This window comes from Podarcis melisellensis (assembly GCF_964234715.1).
Source record: "Podarcis melisellensis genome assembly, chromosome: 2".
In the NCBI taxonomy this organism is placed as follows: domain Eukaryota; kingdom Metazoa; phylum Chordata; class Lepidosauria; order Squamata; family Lacertidae; genus Podarcis; species Podarcis melisellensis.
The window spans coordinates 116724375-116746740 of NC_138529.1; the positions used below are offsets into that span (position 1 = coordinate 116724375).

The window sequence follows — 22366 nt, forward strand, 5'->3', positions numbered from 1 at the left end:
AAACACTGTTTACCTTCCCGCCGAAGCGGTACTTATTTATCTACTTGCACTTTGACGTGCTTTTGAACTGCTAGGTTGGCAGAAGCAAGGACTGAGCAATGGGGATTCGATCGCGGGGATTCGAACTGCCAACCTTCTGATCAGCAAGCCCTAGGCTCTGTGGTTTAACCCACAGCGCCACCCGCGTCCATGTATAAAGGTTTGTTGTTGTTGTTGTTTAGTCATGTCCGACTCTTTGTGACCCCTTCGTGACCCCCTGGACCAGAGCACGCCAAGCACTCCTGTCTTCCACTGCCTCCCCCAGTTTGGTCAGACTCATGTATAAAGGTAGGATTGTCTAAACAAGAATGTTTTGAGCGGGAGCTGAAAAGAAAACAGTGAAGGCCTTGCCTGCCCAGTGTCAAGAGGCAGGGAGTCCCAAAGAGCCACACTGAAAGATGGATTTATTACAAGTGCTGAACGAGTGTTATGGGGCATTTGTAGCAGTATCAATGCCGCAGGTTGAAGGCGCTGAGTGGGCATATATGGGGCAAAACAGTATCACAAGTGAGCTGGTCCCAAGTTGTGAAGGGCTTTATATACTAATGGCAACAGCTTGGGAGAAGAAACAGCTAAGGAATAAACCCTAGACAAATCCGGAATAGAGTACCTAAGGACATTGGATGGTGCCTTTAGCAACTCCTGCTGGTGCCAAACGCCTTGTTCCGCTTTCCTTTCACACCGGAGGTCTGCCCAGATGTATTGCTCTGCTTTTCTCTGGACCACATCCGTGAGGCCAAGAGGCGGGTATGGTCATCTGGGCAGCCCAGGACCTCCACACACGCTGCCCAGGCTTGCACCTGGGCGTGGTCACTTTGGTGCTGCTAAAAAACACAGGAGGCAGCAGTTGCAAGTTACGTGCATCTGCAGCCACAGCAGGCGCTGAGATTCTCCATCCGTTTGACTTCACCCCCCCCCCGCGCACTCCATTGTCGACAGATGCCAACAAAAATTGCATTTTAATTCTTTGCATTCTGTGAATCGCTCCGAGAGAATTGCCAGAGCCCCAGAAACTCAGTCATTAAATTTTTTGCAAAAGGAGCAAAACACTGAAAGCTTGTGCGCGACCTTTTCCCCCCGGTACGCGCGTCTTTACGCAGCCACCTTTCCCCCGGTCTCTAACAAGGAGGATGTCAACACCAGACGCCCCTCCTTACGTCTCTGTCTCCTCCTCCGGAAACGGCCCTTTCACACGTTCTTTCTCTCTCCCACCCCAGCTTCTACGATCAGTTTTTCTTCTCGAAAGCCTATTGTGTGTGTGTGTTTTGGTGGGGGCGCGCGACCAAAGGTTCCCGGGGAAGAGCCGGCTTCTTGGTGAGTTACAACTCTGAACTGCAAGCGGGGGGTGGAAAACAATTGATCCCCAAAGTGGGGTGTGGGGAGGGAGAGGGGAATGTTGCATCGTTTCATGAAGTGGTCAGAGGGGGGCTCGATGGGGCGGCGGGTCGAATCATTTCTTTGCATTGTCTCCTAATGTCACAACCTAAAATAGACGTGCGAGTCTGGGAAAGATTCCGGAAAGGATAACCAAAATGATCCGGACGATAGAACAGCTCTGCTGTGGATAAAAGATTAGGAATACATCAAGGCTTTTTTATTTTGGAGAAAAGGCAAGTCAGGGGTGTGAGACCTAGTTGAAGACATAGCTGTCAACTTTTCCCTTTTTTAAAGGGAAATTCCCTTATTCTGAATAGGATTCCTCGCAAGAAAAGGGAAAAGTTGACAGCTATGGTCTAGAATTATGTATGGCTGACTGTTTTAACCTTTCTCTTTCTGTTTGTTTTTTTTTAAATGATATTTTATTAAATTTCAACAAGAAAAAAGGTTACAAAGACGACAAAAGAAAATAAACACAAGAGAAGTACAAAAACAAAAAATTCAACTCGAAAAAAAGGAAAAATAAAAATAAAACCCCTCCTTTCAAATTTTCCAACATTCTTTTACTTATTTTCCTGACTTCCTCACAAAACAAGAAAAAAAGGAAAAATAAAAATAAAACCCCTCCTTTCAAATTTTCCAACATTCTTTTATTCCAACATTCTTATTTTCCTGACTTCCTCACACCTCCCTCTTTGTATTCCATTTAAAAATTTATTCAGCAAATTCACCCTTATTACTCAAACCACTTCATTTTTTACATCAATCTCATTAATCTTGTCTTATCCTCTTAATCTTTAAAATTATTAAATTTAAACCATATTTAACTTTTCTGCTAAAGCCAATTGCTTCCTTTCCCGCATCTCTTAATATTTCACTAATATTACATTAATTCCATAAATATAGGTTTATTACAAAAGAGCATTTCTCATTCTAAGTTTATCCAACGTCCCTTTTCCTGGTTCCGGATAATGTCAGTCCTTATATCATTATATCCCCCTCAGTCCGGTGTTCTAATATCTGAGGCCCTCAGGTCACTTCCAGGCCCCCTCTGCGGGTTTTCTTGTTTCTGTTTGTAATTACATATATCCTTATTCCCTGTTGGGTTCTTTCGCATTTTCTTCTCTTTCTCTTTGGGGAGCCAGTCTCTGGGGAGTTCCGTACAGTAGTATTCTTCATTTCCTTTTATCCAGTTGTCCCATTCCCCGGTGATGCACTCCCCAACATTTCGTTTGTAATCCAGAAAGCAATTATTCCAAAAATGATCTTCCACCTGTTTCACTGTCCCACCAGAGATAAAAAATTTCTTAAATCCAAAGTTTAGCCAGTGTCCTCCAAGTTCCCTTTCCCAGTGTTGCAACTTTTGATCATGTAAGACTTTAAGTCTCTTTGTCTTTTGAGGTCCATTCGCAGCCTCTTCCATATGTCTCTGCCCTCGCACTTGCTCTGTTAAGCCAACTTCCTGAATGAATTGTTGTGCAGTTTCTGTAACTACATCTCCCATTGGCACCTCCTTGCTGACTGCAGCTGTTATATAGTCCATCTTTTGATTCATCAAAGACACTTTCTCATCCAGCTGCAGCAGCACATCATATATTTTGTCCAGGGCAGATAAAACTTCCTTTCTAGTCATTTCTGTCAAGGTCAGAGAGCTAGTCCCATGTTCTGGTTTTCCCACTTACAATGTTCTCTTTATAAATTGTAACAAAACACACTGGCAGGTTTCCTCTAGGGGGTGTAGTTACTTTTTGGCATCCATTTTTAAAATGTAACCAGCAAGGAAAAAGCTACTTTCGATTTTCATATATTTTGTTTCCTCTCAGCATAAAACAAACAGGCAGAAGGCAGCATTGGAGTTATTTTTCCCCTTTTCCAATTCTGTCTGTCAAATTTTTCTATATTCAAGTTGTAGGCATCGACGGCAGTTCCTTTCCTGTCATTCCGTCCCCAGGTTAGGGACCGTGGAGACTTACTTTCTTGACACACTCTCTGCAGGATTAAAAAGTCAATTTCCCCCCCCCCTTTCCTCCTGCTGGCTGGGGGGTTGATGGTTAAGAGTGCAGAAAATTAATCTTTCTCTTTCTGAACCAGGTTCTATTACTGTATACAATCAATGTACAATCTATGTGCCCAAAATGCCACGAACATCAGTGTTTAAATAGTTAATTTTTAAAACATTTCTAAAATGAAACCATGTTATCACTACAGAGCCGAATAAGTGTTATAAATAGATGGAAAAGGTGCTTAATAATGGGAGCAGATACTTCGACGGGGCTCTGACTTGTTCTAGATTTCCTTTAAAGCTTTTTCTTGTCACTTTTCCCTAAAATGCATTCATTTTATGTCTTCAGAAATATATGCAATCAGTTCCCTGCCTTGCAACTCCTGACTCCCTTCGGATATAATAAGTTGCCAGGCTCCACTATTTTATACTTTTTCTAAACCCCTCTCCCTCCTTAAACATTGTTTAACAACATTTAACTGTCTCCTACACTTTCCTTTATTAGATCTAATATTAGGTTTCTGATACTTCCCCTGTGCCTTTGCGTAAAGGAGTCTTGCTTGATCTTGCTGACTTGCTCTTGTCATTATTGTTGTTGTTTAGTTGTTTAGTTGTGTCTGACTCTTCGTGACCCCCTGGACCAGAGCACGCCAGGCACACCTGTCTTCCACTGCCTCCCGCAGTTTGGTCAGACTCATGCTGGTAGCTTCGAGAACACTGTCCAACCATCTCGTCCTCTGTTGTCCCCTTCTCCTTGTGTCCTCCATCTTTCCCAACATCAGGGTCTTTTCCAGGAGGTCTTCTCTTCTCATGAGGTAGCCAAAGTCTTGGAGCCTCAGCTTCAGGATCTGTCCTTCCAGTGAGCACTCAGGGCTGATTTCCTTCAGAATGGAGAGGTTGGATCTCCTTGCAGTCCATGGGCCTCTCAAGAGTCTCCTCCAGCACCATAATTCAAAAGCATCCATTCTTCGGCGATCAGCCTTCTTTATGGTGCAGCTCTCACTTCCATTCATTACTACAGTGGTACCTCAGGTTACACACACTTCAGCTTACCTATGCTTCACTAACCCAGAAATATTACCTTGGGTTAAGAACTTTGCTTCAGGATGAGAACAGAAATCGTGCAGCGGCAGCAGGAGGCCCCATTAGCTAAAGTGGTGCTTCAGGTTAAGAACAGTTTCAGGTTAAGAACAGACCTCCAGAACGAATTAAGTTATTAACCCGAGGTATCACTGTACTGGGAAAACCATAGCTTTGACTGTATGGGCCTTTGCTGGCAAGGTGAGGTCTCTGCTTTTTAAGATGCTGTCTAGGTTTGTCATTGCTTTTCTCCCAAGAAGCAGGCGTCTTTTAATTTCGTGACTGCTGTCACCATCTTGTCATTATAGAGTCTCACAAACACAGTGGAGAGATGAGCCAAGGTGTCCCCAGGATGAAAATGGAGGAGCAAGACTCTGTGAACTGCATGGTGAAGACTGGGTTTGGAGGGGCAGGAGCAGCCCCTCATTCCCCACAACCAAAGAGCGCCAGTGAATTCCACCTAAGGAGGCCGGAAGAACAGATCAAACAGGAAGAGGATGAGGGAAAGTTTCAGAGGTGGGAAACCCAGTTGGCGGAGTTCCTGAAGACAGCAGAGTCGCCCTACTCAAGCTGGGGGACCCCATGGTTGCCGGAGGAGCCCACCCCTTGGGATGACGCCAAGGCCTTCCTGGCCTCCTTCGAGCAAGTGGCCGAAGCCTGTCGGTGGCCCACGGAGGACTGGACGGCCCACCTCCTTCCGGCCCTCCGGGGAGCAGCCGAGCAGGCCTTTAGCAGGCTGGAGGCCGGAGACAGAGAGGATTATGGGAAAGTGAAGGCGGCCATCTTGTGGCAGGACGCCATGCGGAGGGAGAAGCAGCGCCAGCACTTCCGGCGCCTCTGCTACCAGGAGGCTGAGGGGCCGAGGGGGGCCTACAGCCGGCTCTGGGAGCTTTGCCACGGGTGGTTAAGGGTCGAGAAGCACACCAAGGAGCAGATCCTGGAGCTGCTGGTTCTGGAGCAGCTCCTGACCATCCTGCCCCAGGAAATGCAGAGCTGGGTGAGGGAGCGCGGCCCTGAGACCTGCACCCAGGCAGTGGCCCTGGCCGAGGACTTCCTGATGAGGCAGCGAGAGGCCGAGAGAGAGGAGAAACAGGTGAGGCCGTTTCACAGCTGCCTCACACTGAGTCAGACCATCGGTCCATTCAGCTCCGTGTTGTTTGACATGGGCTGGCAGCAGCTCTCTAGGATACAGTGGTACCTCGGGTTACATACGCTTCAGGTTACATACGCTTCAGGTTACAGACTCCTCTAACCCAGAAATAGTACCTCGGGTTAAGAACTTTGCTTCAGGATAAGAACAGAAATTGTGCTCCGGCGGTACGGCGGCAGCGGGAGGCCCCATTAGCTAAAGTGGTGCTTCAGGTTAAGAACAGTTTCAGGTTAAGAACGGACCTCTGGAACAAATTAAGTCCTTAACCCGAGGTACCACTGTACTTATTTGTATGTTTTGTCTTGTATTTTATTCTGTGAACAACCCTGAGATTTTTCAATGAAGGGCGGAATATAAACCTAATAAGTAAATAAATAAATTTTCGGACTGGGAGAGGTTCCCAGCCCTACGTAGAGATGCCAGGGATTGGAACCTGCACACAAGGCAGATGTAGAAGGTACAAAGTTCAGTCCCTGGTCTCCAGGTGAAGCTGGGAATGTCCGCTGCCTGAAATGGTGGAAAGCTGCTGCCAGCCTGTGTTGACAATACTGAGCTAGATAGACCAATAGACTGACTCTGTATGAGGCAGCTCCTATGTAGCCAATGTGGAGTTTGACCATTCCTACAGGCAGAGCTGTAGCTAGGTGATCTTGCGCCCCTGGCAGAACTGTCCAGATTGTGCCCCCTAGCCACATACAAATTAGTTCTTCTTTCCACCTCACCTCCAACCTCCCCATTCAATTCACCCTCTAATAATAATAATAATAATAATAATAATAATAATAATAATAATAATTTATTTCTGCCCCACGCATATGGCTGGGTTTCCCCAGCCACTCTGGGCGACTTCCAACAAAATATTTAAAAAACCATTTCTTATGAGGCAATAATCAATATTTATATTTATGAACGTATTTTTAGCCAATTTTGTGGGTGGGCCCCCATTACCTGTGCCCCTGGTGGGGGCCCACCTCAACACCCCCTAGCTAGAGACGTGCCTACAGGCAAGATCTTAATTTTTTTTTAAAAGGGGGGGATTTTAATTCACAAATTTCAGTATCATAAAGCACAACAATAGCAAAACAAACAGTTGCAGATCCCTGATGTGTTGCCGTGACAGTATATAATTGGAAAGAAGTGATGAGCATTAAAATTGGGTAAGCAGTAAAAAAAACTGGTATCGGACACAAAGGTAAAGGGACCCCTGACCATTAGGTCCAGTCGTGACCGACTCTGGGGTAGCGGTGCCCATCTCGCTTTATTGGCCGAGGGAGCCGGCATACAGCTTCCGGGTCATGTGGCCAGCAGGACTAAGCCGCTTCTGGCGAACCAGAGCAGCGCACGGAAACGCCATTTACCTTCCCGCCGGAAGGGTACCTATTTATCTACTTGCACTCTGATGTGCTTTCGAACTGCTAGGTTGGCAGGAGCAGAGACCGAGCAACGGGAGCTCACTCCGTCGCGGGGATTCGAACCGCCGACCTTCTGATAGGCAAGTCCTAGGCTCTGTGGTTTAACCCACAGCGCCACCCGGGTCCCTTGGTATCGGACATAGCCCCTCCCAAATCCAGGGTGGGTAGTTGGACCTTGTGGAACTCTCAGGAGGATCATTTATGAAAGTTAGGAATGCAAACCGTACTCAAATTGACTCAGTGCAGTTTGGCCTCTCGCTCTCCATGTATCAGGCAATAATAATAATAATAATAATAATAATAATAATAATAATAGTAATAATAATATATTGAATTTATATAGCGCCATATACCCGGGGGTCTCAGGGTGGTTCTCAGAATAAAATCAAGATATAAAACCACAAAATACATAGTGAAAATAAAAACAACCCAGTAGGTGAGCAAGACATGCTTATGCCAATACACAGTCACTAAGCCCTGTGCCCAACTCACCATTCCCCTGTCATTCCCCCTACATTAATCCCCTAGTTTCCCCTTCCCACGTTAGGTTACTGTTGTAAGCTGCCCAGGAGGGTGGGGTATAAATAATAAAATTATTAGTAGTAGTATTGCAACTACTAAGCTCACTTGTCACTTTCCCAATCACATTTCTTCATGCAAATCCAGGATGGTTGTGTGGCTCTACAAATCTTCCAATGCGGGCTGCGTGATGACAGCCTTACCTTTTTATGTATATAGGGAGAAAAACCAGAGACCATTTTCCAGCCGCCAGCCACCATTGAGCTGTCTGCAGCAGGGAGGGAAAAGAGGAGATGATAGGAGAAGAGGAGATTATGCAGATGACATAATCAATTTTAAATTTTGTATCCTGTATGCTTTCATAATCGAAAGTAACTCTGGGACGTTTTTGTAGTAAATGGCAAGTAAACCCATGTCATCCCTATCCCCCTCATCTTGCACTTTGTCTTCCATCCAGATCCTGATGCCGTTTGTGGAGGTGGCTGTGAGTTTTACCGAGGCAGACCCGGCCTCGGCCGACCTCAAACCGAGGGAGCTGTGCGTGGAAACTAAGCCAGGAGGTGAAACCGTCCTTTTGGGTAAGTCCAGTGGCGTAGCGTGGGTTATCAGCACCCGGGGCAAGGCAAGTAATTTGCGCCCCCTAACCCATGGATTTGCGCCCCCTAACCCGTGGATTTCCCTAACCCCCAGATGTTGCGCCCGGTGCGGCCGGCCCCCCCTGCACCCCCCACGCTACGCCACTGGGTAAGTCTGCTCCCTTGCCCTCGAGTCCTTGGATGCTCATAGAATCGGAACGTTGGAAGGGAGAAAAACAGAAGACAGAAAAACAGTTAAAAACGACAGTTACTTGAATAACAGTCACAACAGAATGGAATGCCTCTCTCATGTGACCCACAGTCTGCCAATCACATTAGAGCTACTGCCAAAGGAAAAACTCCATGCTAAAAATATACGACATAATTCAACGTAAGCTTCTTCTTCTTTGGCGATCACTCATAGCAGAGTAAGATTGTCTTCCAGAAACACGGTTTTAACAGTGAGTCCATAAGTGACTTTGGAGGCCAATTCTGGAGCCACACATCCTTCCAAATTGGGGACATAGGTTTCCGGGTGGGAGTTGATCATGGTGAGGGTTTGCCAAGTGTGTCCTCCTCTTAGCACATTTCTCCCTTTCCTCCTGAGTTCAAGCGTCTTCAAAACCCATGACACCTTTGGCAATGCTGTTCTCCAGTTGGAGCACTCGCAGGCCAGTGTTTCCCAGCTTTTTAAGATTTGCCTTGAGACAGTCTTTAAACCTCTTTTGTTGACCACCAGCATTACGCTTTCCATTTTAAAGTTCGGAATAGAGTAGTCAGTTTGGAAGACGATCATTAGGCATCCACACAACATGACCAGTTCAACAAAGTTGATGTTGAGGAAACATGCCCATTTTAGAAAATTAAGCTGTTAACGTTATTTACAGTAGCTGGCTTTTTTCTCTCATTTGCCCCAGATCATGGACAAGGAGATGAAAGCAAAGGAAAAAAATACCATCTTGAGGATCTAAAGCCCATGGAGCCTTCTCAAAGGAGAGCCAGAGAAAGCTTTCCTCAAGATCATGGGGAAGAGGGAGCCTTTGAGGATGAGCACGGACCTCGGGGGCAGCTGGCTGACCACTGCCTCGGGAGCGCGATGATGGATCGATCCATTTCCATGTTGGATGAGGAGGCCTTCCAGGGGAACCTCAGGTGGCAGAAATCAGACTCCCTCAGCGTCCCGAAGGAAGCTTTCCAGCAGGGCCCCATTACGCATGATGCTCAGGAGGGGTCCTACCAGCCCGCAGAGTGTGGGAAGGTCCTCAGCCGCAAGGACCATCTCAAGAGGCACCAGCAGATCCACACGAGGAAGAAGAAGTCCTACCAGTGCTCCTACTGCGGGAAGTGCTTCCGCCAGAAGTCGGACCTCGTCTTCCACGAGAGGATCCACACGGGGGAGAAGCCGCACAAATGCTCCACTTGTGGGAAGCACTTCCGCAGCCCTTGTCACCTGATCGTCCACGAGAGGACCCACACCCGGGAGAAGCCCTACAAGTGCTCTGACTGCGGGAAGAGCTTCAGCAAGAATACCAACCTCACGGTGCACCTGAGGACCCACACCGGCGAGAAGCCCTACAAGTGCTCCACTTGCGGGAAGAGCTTCATCCAGAAATCCCACCTCGTGAAACACGAGAGAATCCACACCAGGAAGAAGACGTGCAATGGCTTAGCTTGAAAAGAGCTTCCGCCGGAATGAGCTCCTTCCCAGCCGCAACGGCTGCTTTGCTGGAGGAGAGCTGGACCATAAAGAAGGCTGATCGCTAAAGAATTGATGCTTTTGAATTATGGTGCTGGAGGAGACTCTTGAGAGTCCCATGGACTGCAAGAGGATCAAACCTATCCACTCTGAAGGAAATCAGCCCTGAGTGCTCACTGGAAGGACAGATCATGAAGCTGAGGCTCCAATACTTTGGCCACCTCATGAGAAGAGAAGACTCCCTGGAAAAGACCCTGATGTTGGGAGAGATGGAGGGCACAAGGAGAAGGGGACAACAGAGGACAAGATGGTTGGACAGTCTTTTCGAAGCTACCAGCATGAGTTTGAGCAAACTGCGGGAGGCAGTGGAAGACAGGAGTGCCTGGCGTGCTCCGGTCCGTGGGGTCACGAAGAGTCGGACACGACTAAACAACAACAAGAACTTCCAGGGAAGGTGTACCTCACGGACGAAGCTGCAGGAGAACGGCACGAGCGTTCATCTGGGAGATGAGTTTTGGTCGTTATTTTGCCTTTAGCGAACCTCAGATAACCCACCAGGAATAAATATCCACCCAGAGCTGCCCATTGGGGTTGGTAGGCTGGAAAGTGGGGAGGTTGACAGTAGGTGGCGCCAGAGAGCCAAAGACAGGCAGAGCTGGCTAATTCTAGCTTCACTGCCCCCACCTCCCTGTCTTCTTCCCTGCTGAGTTTGACAAGGGGCAACACTGAGACTGAGAGAGCAAGAGCTGTAACTCAGTGGCAGACCTTGCATGTCCCAGGTTCAAGCCCCTCCGTTTTTGGGTAGGACTGGAAGAGAGTCCGGGCTGAAACCCTCAAGAGCTGCTGCCAGTCAGTGTGGACAGTGCTGAGCTAGATGGACCCCGTGGTGTGACTCAATATAAGGCAGGAGGAGGAGAAAGCTTAAAGGCAGGGCTGGGCTGGGTGGTAACTAAGCAGAGTGCTGAAGGAGGGCAGGCTTAGGTTGCCCTAATCGACCAGCCTTCAGTGTGTGGGGTCAAAATGAATTCACAGCAGCCCTTACGTATTACAAAAGGCACAAAGCAAAGTGGAACCCTTCCGGAAAAGGTCTTCTGTGCGAGTCTTCACTGACTCTGAACCCCATCCAACTTGACTATGGGAAAACTATCCAGGGAGAGGGAATCTGTTTTTCCTTGACTCTCCCTGGGATTTCAAATCTGGCTATTTGAAGTGCTGGAAATAATCCCTATTTTTTTGTTTTTGTTTCACAGGTCCAGACGATTCCCCACTTACGCGCGGGTTTCATTCCAGGGCCATGAAATCCTCTAAACACCCTTTAAATGCCCCCTGTGCCACATTCTCTTCGAATCCAGACCAAAAATACTGTATCAAAAAATATCAGCAACTAGAGTTGAAGCTCTGGGGCTGGCTGGAGGCTGGAGGATGAGCAGAAAAGCAGCCGCTGATGTGGTCTCCTCTACAGCTCCCTGCCACCGTTTCCGGGTTTGAATTGAATTGTTTGTTTCCTGGCGCCATATACTGTACGAGGTCGTGCATGAGTCGAACACACATAATGGGTGGGTGGGAGAGGAATGCCTGTGCTGACTTTGTAAAAAAGGTCCCACCTCCCTGCAGAGGGGAAGGGTCGCGGAGAAGTCCAGTTGCACCAGGAAGTGATCTGACCATGGCACTTCTTTGGTTTCGCTTTTTACTTAGTGTCAGATCACCAACATCCGTAGAGGTAAACACCAGGTCCAAGGCATGTCCGCGGCTATGAGTTGGGCCAGACTTATTCAGGGACAGCCCCATGGAGGCCATGCTTTCCACGAAGTCCCGAGCGGCCCCTTGTAAGGTTGTGTTGGTGTGCATGTTAAAATCCCCCAGGACCCACCACAACCTGAAGCAGCTCGGGCAGGGAATCCTTGGTGCAGCGGGGAGGTCGGTACACCAAAAGGAATCCTGTACTGCCCCTATTGCTCAGCTTCCAAAACATGCACTCAGAAAACTGGGTCTTCCCAATAGGACGCCTGGTGCAGACTAATGACTTCCTAAAAATCACTGCAATCCCCCCCCCCCAAGCAGCGGCAAGGGCAGCAGAAAGGCACTTGCGTGGTTAGTTCACAGCAAGCAGCAGTTTTAGAGTAGGGTCCCCTTTCCCCTCCCCAGGAATCCAGCCCCACAAGTTTGCCCACGTATGTTGGCAGAAACAATCTCCATTCATGATAAATAGAAATTGTCTCTGCACTCTTATCTAGCACTCCTGGCGCCATTCCCGGGGTCTGTGCGTCAGCACAGCCAAGACAGTTGCAACCTGGTAAGATAAGTTGGATGTGCCACCCCGTCTCTTATTCGGGACTGACAAGGCCATCTTTTATGCCTTCATGGACTGAGAAGAGGAGAAGGCTTTGTTCATTTAGCTACTTTGTGTTATACAGCAAAAGCTAATGCATTTTAAGTTTGCATCCTCAGAGAAAGAAATACAGCTCTAGCTAATGCATTTTAGCTACTGAATCCTCAAAGAAAAAATTTGGGAAGTCTTGGGGCCTAGTTGTTTTGGGTAACCTGTCCCTTCATTCCCCCCTCTTATTTTTGACAGCCTTCCGGCTCGTCCCAAGGCACTGGCTGGTATTCTCGGGCTAGTGCTATAATCTGGGGCCGAACCATTTGTGACACCATTTTATGCATCATATTTTGCAAGCATTGCAATAAGCAAGGTACACAGGAACAGAAAAAAGCAAGATTATCAAGGGGCCTAGTAACATCTCTGGCAAGACTACGGGTGGGGCCTGAGTTTTCCTCCTGGCCTCTGCAGCTGATTGTGAAGTCTTCACCAATGCCGGCAGCATACTGCCTGCAGGGGCCTCATCCTCGTACGAAGGGTAAATTTTATTTTTTTTCTAGAAAAAAAAGCCATCCTCCCATAAAACTGTATATTCAAAGGGAAAGAAAAGAAAATGTCCTCTTTCAATCCATGCTGGATTGTTCTGCCGTGCGTAGAGGTGCCAGCTTCCCGGGGGTGGCACCAGCAGGGCGATCATCTGGTGGGCACCGAGAAATGGTGAGCTGAAGGGGCTGGTGTAGATCAGTTGTAATAGCCCAATCTGACACTGCCTTCTTTACATGAGTATAAATGAATGAACTTTATTACGGTCTCAGACCAGAATTAAAAAAACATATAGATAAAATAGCAGTTAGGATTTTTTAACCGATTATTGTTAGAGCAAATGAGGACAAGGAAACAGGCATAGGATAAAACATTTAGATAAAATACAAGATTAAACACGGATAATGGATGGATAAAAAACTGATAATTGAAACAGATAAGAACTAAAAACAAACAAATACACGCAGTTAAAACAACTGTAAGAGCATAAGAACTAAAAGACTCGCAGTTAAAACAACTATAAGAGGCTGCAGAGTAGAAGCCTCTTAAATAGAGGACACTCACAACATTAGAAACTGCTGTGCAAATATGGTTGTTTGTTTAGTCGTTTAGTCGTGTCCGACTCTTCGTGACCCCCTGGACCAGAGCACGCCAGGCACTTCTGTCTTCCACTGCCTCCCACAGTTTGGTCAGACTCATGTTTGTAGCTTCGAAGACACTACCCAAACATCTTGTCCTCTGTCGTCCCCTTCTCCTTGTGCCCTCCATCTTTCCCAACATCAGGGTCTTTTCCAGGGAGTCTTCTCTTCTCATGAGGTGGCCAAAGTATTGGAGCCTCAGCTTCACGATCTGTCCTTCCAGTGAGCACTCAGGGCTGATTTCCTTAAGAATGGATTGGTTTCTTGCAGTCCATGGGACTCTCAAGAGTCTCCTCCAGCACCATAATTCAAAAGCATCCATTCTTCGGCGATCAGCCTTCTTTATGGTCCAGCCTTCACTTCCATACATCACTACTGGGAAAAACCATAGCTTTTACTATACGGACCTTTGTTGGCAAGGTGATGTCTCTACTTTTTAAGATGCTGTCTAGGTTTGTCATTGCTTTCCTCCCAAGAAGCAGGCGTCTCTTAATTTCGTGGCTGCTGTCACCATCTGCAGTGTTCATGGAGCCCAAGAAAGTAAAATCTCTCACTGCCTCCATTTCTTCTCCTTCTATTTGCCAGGAGGTGATGGGACCAGTGGCCATGATCTTCGTTTTTTTGATGTTGAGCTTCAGACCATATTTTGCGCTCTCCTCTTTCACCCTCAATAAAAGGTTCTTTAATTCCTCCTCACTTTCTGCCATCAAGGTTGTGTCATCTGCATATCTGAGGTTGTTGATATTTCTTCCGGCAATCTTAATTCCGGCTTCGGATTCATCCAGCCCAGCCTTTCGCATGATGAATTCTGCATATAAGTTAAATAAGCAGGGAGACAATATACAGTCTTGTCGTACTCCTTTCCCAATTTTGAACCAGTCAGTTGTTCCATGTCCAGTTCTAACTGTAGCTTCTTGTCCCACATAGAGATTTCTCAGGAGACAGATGAGGTGATCAGGCACTCCCATTTCTTTAAGAGCTTGCCATAGTTTGCTGTGGTCGACACAGTCAAAGGCTTTTGCATAGTCAATGAAGCAGAAGTAGATGTCTTTCTGGAACTCTCTAGCTTTCTCCATAATCCAGCGCATGTTTGCAATTTGGTCTCTGGTTCCTCTGCCTCTTCTAAATCCAGCTTGCACTTCTGGGAGTTCTCGGTCCACATACTGCTTGAGCCTTCCTTGTAGAATTTTAAACATAACCTTGCTAGCGTGTGAAATGAGTGAAATTGTGCGGTAGTTGGAGCATTCTTTGGCACTGCCCTTCTTTGGGATTGGGATGTAGACTGATCTTCTCCAATCCTCTGGCCACAGCTGAGTTTTCCAAACTTGCTGGCATATTGAGTGTAGCACCTTAACAGCATCATCTTTTAAAATTTTAAATAGTTCAGCTGGAATACCATCAGTTCCACTGGCCTTGTTATTTGCAGTGCTTTCTAAGGCCCATTTGACTTCACTCTCCAGGATGTCTGGCTCAAGGTCAGCAACCCCACTACCTGGGGTTTGCGAGACATCCATATCTTTCTGGTATAATTCCTCTGTGTATTCTTGCCACCTCTTCTTGATGTCTTCTGCTTCTGTTAGGTCCTTACCGCTTTTGTCCTTTATTATGGTAATCTTTGAATGAAATGTTCCTTTCATATATCCAATTTTCTTGAACAGATCTCTGGTTCTTACTATTCTGTTGTTTTCCTCTATTTCTTTGCATTGCTCGTTTAAGAAGGCCTTCTTGTCTCTCCTTGCTATTTTTTGGAAATCTGCATTCAATTTCCTGTATCTTTCTCTATCTCCCTCACATTTTGCTTGCCTTCTCTCCCCCGCTATTTGTAAGGCCTCATTGGACAGCCACTTTGCTTTCTTGCATTTCCTTTTCATTGGGATGGTTTTCGTTGCTGCCTCCTGTATAATGTTGCGAGCCTCCATCCATAGTTCTTCAGGCACTCTGTCCAGCAAATCTAAATCCTTAAACCTGTTCCTCACTTCCACTGTGTATTCATAAGGGATTTGATTTAGATTGTATCTTACCGGCCCAGTGGTTTTTCCTACTTTCTTCAGTTTAAGCTTGAATTTTGCTATAAGAAGCTGATGATCTGAGCCACAGTCAGCTCCAGGTCTTGTTTTTGCTGACTGTATCGAGCTTCTCCATCTTTGGCTGCAGAGAATATAATCAATCTGATTTCGATGCTGCCCATCTGGTGATGTCCACGTGTAGAGTCATCTCTTGTGTTGTTGGAAAAGTGTGTTTGTGATGACCAGCTTGTTCTCTTGGCAGAACTCTATTAGCTTTGCCCTGCTTCATTTTAACTCCAAGGCCAAACTTGCCAGTTGTTCCTTTTATCTCTTGGTTCCCTACTTTAGCATTCCAATCCCCTATAATGAGAAGAACATCCTTCTTTGGTGTCACTTCTATAAGGTGTTGTAAGTCTTCATAGAATTGGTCAATTTCAGTTTCTTCCGAACCAGTAGTTGGTGCATAAACTTGGATTACTGTTATGTTAAAAGGTCTGCCTTGGATTCGTATCGAGATCATTCTATCATTTTTGAGATTGCATCCCAGTACTGCTTTCACAACTCTTTTGTTGACTATGAGGGCCACTCCATTTCTTTTGCGGGTTTCTTGCCCACAGTAGTAGATATGATGGTCATCCGAACTGAATTTGCCCATTCCCATCCATTTTAGTTCACTGATGCCCAGGATGTCAATATTTATTCTTGCCATCTCATTTTTGACCACATCCAACTTACCCAGGTTCATGGTTCTTACATTCCAGGTTCCTCTGCAATATTTTTCTTTACAGCATTGGACTTTCCTTTCGCTTCCAGACATATCCGCAACTGAGCGTCCTTTCGGCTTTGGCCCAGCTGCTTCATCAGCTCTGGATCTATTTGTACTTGTCCTCCGCTCTTCCCCAGTAGCATGTTGGACGCCTTCCGACCTGAGGGGCTCATCTTCCAGCGTCATAACTTTTATATGCCTGTTGTCTTTGTCCATGGAGTTTTCTTGGCAGGGATTCTGGAGTGGCTTGCCGGTTCCTCCTCCAGGTGGATCATGTTTGGTCAAAACTCTCCACTATGACCTGTTCGGCATAGTTCATAGCTTCTCTGAGTTCTTCAAGCCCCTTCGCCACGGCAAGGCAGTGATCCATGAAGGGGCAAATATGGTTAAAACAGACAATTATAACAATGTACAACACTGAATTTAGCAACAATGTACAACGATAAACTGTCCCAGGGAGTTGACTCAGAATCACCCATGGAACCGTGTTTGGGGCTTTTCATGCCGGACTATTTTGAATTGGGCAATAGTCTGCGCCTACAGATCTGTACACAGAATCTGGCGACCATCAAGGTCATCTTCTTGTCTTTGCCTAACAGCAAAAGGTCAAATTTTTGCTTTTGCGGGAGGTCGGCGAGCCTCAGCAGTAGGGGATCCATGCCTCTTCATAAGAGGGACATCTAAAGAACAAGTGTTCTGGGCTTCCTATCTCTCCCAATGGACAGGTGCAAAGTCTCTGAGCATAGGGGACTTTTTTAAAAGCTCCATCCAGGACCGGCGAGGGAAGAGCCGAGCTTCTGGCGAGTGTAAAGGCCCTTCTTGCAACCTTAGATACAAGAAGGAAGAGATATGCTGCCGGTGCAGCTATATCTCTCTCGATTCCTCCAATTCTATAGTCGGGGCCCCTTGCACAGTCCTGCTGTCCCTCGGTGTCTAATATTCTTTGCCTGACCATAGCTTTTTCCTGGCCCAAGCCCAAACTTAGAGGGCTTGAGGGGCAAAACCCAGTTTCCGGAGGGTGTTCAGGACTGCAGTCTGCCAGCCTGACTGGAATTGGTCACAGAGGATCGATGGGACTATCCCTCGGGGGAATCCTCAAAGAAAGAATTTGGGAAGTCTTGGGGCCTAATTGGGGGTGACTACACAGTCAGGTTTTGGGTAACCTGTCCCTTCAGTATACTACTACTACTGCTACTACTACTGTTAATAATAATTTTCAGTAGACCAATGGTTTGGAGTGATAGACAACAAAATTTGCTCCTTCTTTATACTGTCCATGTAATGTGGTTTGCTGTTGGAAATACAGGGATTGCTGACTTTAAAAAAAAGAGAGAGATGGGGCAAATTGATGGGGCCGGGCAGTCTGCCTAGCGATGGCTATAAGTTGCAAGAGCCCAAAGAGAACTTCCATACGCAGAGGCAGTGTACCGTTGAATGACAGCTGCTGAGCGATAAACAGTGAAGAAAGGTTTCTGGATGCATCTGACTGGCCCCATGTGATGGCCTGGGATTCCGATTCAGAGGCTGAACCAGAGGAATCCCAGCCTGCACAGGAGTCCCCACCTCTAGGGCCGGCTGAACTGGGGCAAGGCCTAGATTCTGAGGAGCCTGCACCTGTGTCAGATCCTCAGGAGCAGGCACCAGGTGAGTCCACTCTGGCTCCAGAGGTGGTTGAGGACTCAGTGCCTACAGGTGAGTCTCCCCCTGGGCCCAGTAACCCTTCGGCCTCTCCTGAACTGCAGAGGCTTAGGGCAGAGAGGCGAAGGGAACTGGTTTCTCCCAGGAGGAGTGCTCGCCTTAAGGCCAGGAGAGGCGGGGCTCCTGGGGGCCGGGACCACCCCTGGCCTTAGAGAAGATAAAGCTCAGTCAGCCCGGTCCCAGGTTGCGGGAGCAACGTCGTTGTGGAGTACCTGCTCTTACCCAGACCTAGACCTGAACTTCCAGTGTTCCTGTTCCTCGCCCGGCTTCCTGCTTCTGACCTTCCAGCGTTCCTGTTCCCGCCCGGCTCCCTGTTTTGGACCTTCCAGTGTTCCTGTTTCCTGCCCGGCTACCTGCTTCTGATCTTCGAGTGTTCCTGTCCCCGCCCGGCTCCCTGTTTCGGACCTCGCCTCACATCTTGTGAACTTCTACCAGGCTAGTGACTCAGGACTGAACTTTGACTACAGTAACAGTACCTTCCCCCCCGGGACCAGCACACCCCAGTTGGGAGACAGAATGCTGGGCTTGGCGGCGAATCTCACCACCAATGCGGAGAACGGGTTTGTCAGAGCAGGTTGTCGGATTTGTAACAGCAGGGATCATTCAGTTAGTAACCCAAGGGTTAATTCCCTCCCAGTCAGTTAACCAAATGGTTGCAGAGATGTTGCTTAGCAACCAGCCATGATCTTTGCTGAGGTAACACGTGCTCTTATTGGCTGTGCGATTCTGAGGGAGTTCCCTCCTGTACTTGGTTAGTCATTGTATGTCTTCCTGCTATGTACAAGGCCTGACCGAAACAAAACCCTCTGCTTATTTCTCCTCAAATTATACCCTGTTCCTATTCAGTTTACTTGATTAAATACTATCTTTTTGCTCTGGACTCCATCTGCTTTATTCAAGTCATTCCTCTAACAAGCTAACTTTTCATTAAAAGCCATACATGCGGTGATACGACCCCCATCCCTGCAGTTGCACATCAGCCGCGAATCCAGTATTATTTTTATTATTACCTTTTACAACATCCAGGTATACAGGTTTATCTGGGATTCTTTTGCATTCATAAAATAATATTGGGTGGTGGGGAGGTCCTTGCCCCAAGGAGCTTGAAAGCAGGGGTGGGGAACATTTTTGAGGCAGAGGGCCACATTCGCTGCTGGGGAATCTTTTGGGGGCCACATGGCACTGGTATGCGGGCAGGTTTTTACATACATCCTGCAGGCAAACAAGAGGCCTTATTGGAGTTCAAGGCTCCAGCCTAATAAGAGTGGGACATGCCAGAGATGTTGACTGGGGAATGTTCTGAGGGCCACATGGAGATGCCCGGGGGGCCGCTTTTCGGCCCGCATTGGAGGTTCCCCACTCCTGCTTCACAGCATAAATATGAAGTGTGGCCTAACCTTATAAATGATAAAAACCACAGAGTGCTTTCCTTCTGAGGCTGACTATTTGAAATTGAGAAGCAACACTGGATCTTAGCCAAAAGGCCGAGAATACACAGGCCCTGGTAGGTTATGAGAAAGCTAGAGCAATAATCTGCCAACGAATTTGGGGTGTGGAACTGCAATGCCACGTGAGCGAGATGAATAAACACCCAGCAATAAAAGATAATGGGAGAGGATTTACCCCAGCAAATTATTTGTCATAACTACAAATACCTAAATACAGACAGTCATTTACCCTCGCTAGATTCAGCGTGCAGGGAAGATTCAAGGGTAAACCATACGTGGAACGAGTCTGCCCCTGCGGCTTGATGGAGGTAGAAACTGTCTCTCATGTCTTGTTACGTCGCCGTTTCTACGGGGATATACGCTCGGTACTTATCACTCCTGTTATAGAAAACTCTCCAAATGGGCCCGAACTTCAATGTCTAAAACTCCTGGTAGAGGACAAAGATCTAGAGATCACGCTAAGGGTGGCCAAATTCTGTGCGACTGCCATAAAACTTAGGGGACAAGCTGTGCTACCAAAATGATTAAGGTTTTAAATGATAATTTTAGGTTATATTTTAGTGATCAAGATTTAATATATTTTTTTAACTGCCGCCATATCTGAATTGTCTCTGTTCTACCCAATTGCAATTCAATGTATCCCTCTTGTGTTTTATGATTTTCCTGATATTGTAAGTGATCTGGAACTCGTCTGTGACCGTAACAGAGAGATCAGCGCGTCCAGGCTTCGCAGACCTCTCAGCAAGCAGCGGGAGCCAGCGCTGGGCTCCCACGGCTTGCAGAGAGCTGTCTGTTTGGGGGCTGGAATCGGGGGAAGCTCGGGCGGGCCTCCCCCGCCCCAGCCCCACGCCTGGGGGGGGGATAATTTCCCCCCCTTTATTTCCCCCCCAAAAAACTAGGTGCGCCTTATGGGACGGTGCGTCCTATAGGGCGAAAAATACGGTATTTAAAGAAATACAGTATGATGATTTCGTGAGCAGGATCTGAGGCATGATCAGCAGAAAGAATTAGGACTAACTATACTACATTTTTACCAGACATTGACATTTTGAACAAGCCACTACATTTTTAATCCTTTGCAAATCCTTTCAAGCGACTGCTTCAAATTTACCTTTTCAGGCCAAGAGTTCTTTCTCGAGGTAAATATATGTATACAGTCCCTGATCACTATAAAAGCTATTTAACGTTTTTAAGTTAATTATGTTGTGGACATGATTGTACAGTCGTACCTTAGAAGTTGAACAGAATCCGTTCCGGAAGTCGGTTCGACTTCCAAAGCGTTTGAAAATCAAAGCGTGGCTTCTGATTGGTTGCAGGAAGCTCCTGCAGCCAATTGGAAGCCGCGGAAGCTGCGCCGGATGTTCAGCTTCCAAAAGAACGTTTGGAAACTGAAACAGTCACTTCTGGGTTTCAATCGTTCAGGAACCAAAATGTTCGAGAACTAGGCTGTTCGAAAACCAAGGTACGACTGTAGTTTGCAAGAACACTTTTACAGAATATTGGATAAAGGAATATACCTACAAGGGGAATGAAGGATGAATGAAAGGATGCTATAATATTGTTAAGATATAAGAGATAGATTAAAGGGGGCAGGAAAGGGGGAGAAAATAAAACCAACCATGGAAAACGGGATGGGAAGTTGGAAAAACAAAACCATATTATGTTTTGAAGAGTATATGTGGATTTTTTTCTTTTCCCATTGAAATCTAATTTCTTAAATAAAAATAAAAATAAAATAGGGACCATTGCCATTTAAAAAGAAACAGCTGGAGGGTGCCAGGGTGCCAAAGGCTGTTATCAAGTGTCCAGCCTTGCACTAGGTACTGTACAAGCTGGGTGACTTACAAAGGATGTCTAGAATATAGATCAGTATTAGTGAGCTGTAGCAGGCCTAATGGAGCTTCTAGATGTCCCAGACAAAATAGGTTCATCCTTCCTTTTTGGGATACGGGCAAGTCACTGGTGATAGCCGCTTTTCAGAGAATGAACATTCATGCAATTGCAATTCCATGATTCTCTAAGATCCATCTTGATCCCCGAAGTTCTCTTTCAATGCCTCCTGCTGGCCTGCTGGATCTTGCTAAAGACCCATCAAGTTTCCCACATTCAGGGACCACTCAGTTTGGAAGCAGGACCTGAATACAACAGGCCCAGACCAGAACAGTGGGCTCATCTGGTCCAGCACTCTGTTCTCACTGTGCTCAACCAAATGCCCCACCATTACAAGACCTGAACGCACCAGCACGACTCTCCCTGTTTGTGATTCCCAGCGACTGGCATTCAGAGGCATATAGAGCTTCTGGCAGTGAAGGGAGAACACAAGCCATTGCAGCTAGTAGCCAGTCACCAGTGTCAAAGCAATGGTTCTTCAACATCAACTTCGTGGGACCGGTCATGTTGTGTGGATGCCTGATTGTTGTTTTCCAAAGCAACTGCTCTATTCCGAACTTAGAAACGGAAAGCGTAATGCTGGTGGTCAACAAAAGAGGTTTAAAGACTCTCTCAAGGCAAATCTTTAAAAATGTAGTATAAACACCGACAACTGGGAAACACTGGCCTGCTAGCGTTCCAGTTGGAGAACAGCCTTTACCAAAGGTGTTATGGGCTTTGAAGACGCTTGAACTCAGGATGAAAGGGAGAAACATGCTAAGAGGAAGGCACACTTGGCAAACCCTCACTGTGATCAACTCCCGCCCAGAAACGTATGTCCCCACTGTGGAAGGAAGTGTGGATTCAGAATCAGCCTCCACAGTCACTTACGGACTCACTGTAAAAACCGTGTTCTTGGAAGACAATATTACTAGATTATGGTAAAAGGTAGAGGGACCCCTGACCGTTAGGTCCAGTCGCGGACGACTCTGGGGTTGCGGCGCTCATCTCGCTTTATTGGCCGAGGGAGCCGGCATTTGTCTGCAGACAGCTTTCCAGGTCATGTAGCCAGCATGACTAAGCTGCTTCTGGCAAACCAGAGCAGCACATGGAAACACCGTTTACCTTCCCGCTGGAGTGGTACCTATTTATCTACTTGCACTTTAACATGTTTCGAACTGCTAGGTTGGCAGGAGCAGGGACCGAGGAACGGGAGCTCACCCCATCC

The 22366-nt window shown here is 46.9% G+C and overlaps 1 protein-coding gene and 1 long non-coding RNA gene across 3 annotated transcripts; both read left to right on the forward strand.

Moving 5' to 3' along the window:
* The first annotated feature begins 313 nt into the window (after positions 1-313).
* Positions 314-10096, forward strand: LOC309364724 (uncharacterized protein). Of its 2 annotated transcripts, XM_081902528.1 has the most exons (4): positions 314-1357; positions 4807-5591; positions 8037-8157; positions 9072-10096. In XM_081902528.1, exons 2-4 carry the CDS (start codon positions 4830-4832, stop codon positions 9827-9829), a joined length of 1641 nt encoding a protein of 546 aa, XP_081758654.1. In that variant the 5' UTR covers positions 314-1357; positions 4807-4829; the 3' UTR covers positions 9830-10096. The 2 variants fall into 2 exon arrangements, with proteins under 2 accessions (XP_081758654.1, XP_081758653.1); XM_081902527.1 differs by lacking the exon at positions 314-1357 and having other exon boundaries at positions 4493-5591.
* Positions 10097-11977: 1881 nt separating this feature from the next.
* On the forward strand, positions 11978-18701 carry LOC309365322. Its single transcript, XR_014166007.1, has 3 exons — positions 11978-13293; positions 16498-17619; positions 18326-18701. It is a non-coding gene; the product is annotated as an uncharacterized lncRNA (long non-coding RNA).
* The last annotated feature ends 3665 nt before the right edge of the window (positions 18702-22366 follow it).

Excerpts from the sequence above, each read along its gene's own strand:
- LOC309364724 (XM_081902528.1), top strand. The coding sequence starts at position 4,830 with ATGAGCCAAGGTGTCCCCAGGATGAAAATGGAGGAGCAAGACTCTGTG. Across the intron at positions 5,592-8,036 it reads CCGAGAGAGAGGAGAAACAG|ATCCTGATGCCGTTTGTGGA; the intron begins GTGAGGCCGTTT and ends TCTTCCATCCAG. Across the intron at positions 8,158-9,071 it reads AGGTGAAACCGTCCTTTTGG|ATCATGGACAAGGAGATGAA; the intron begins GTAAGTCCAGTG and ends CATTTGCCCCAG.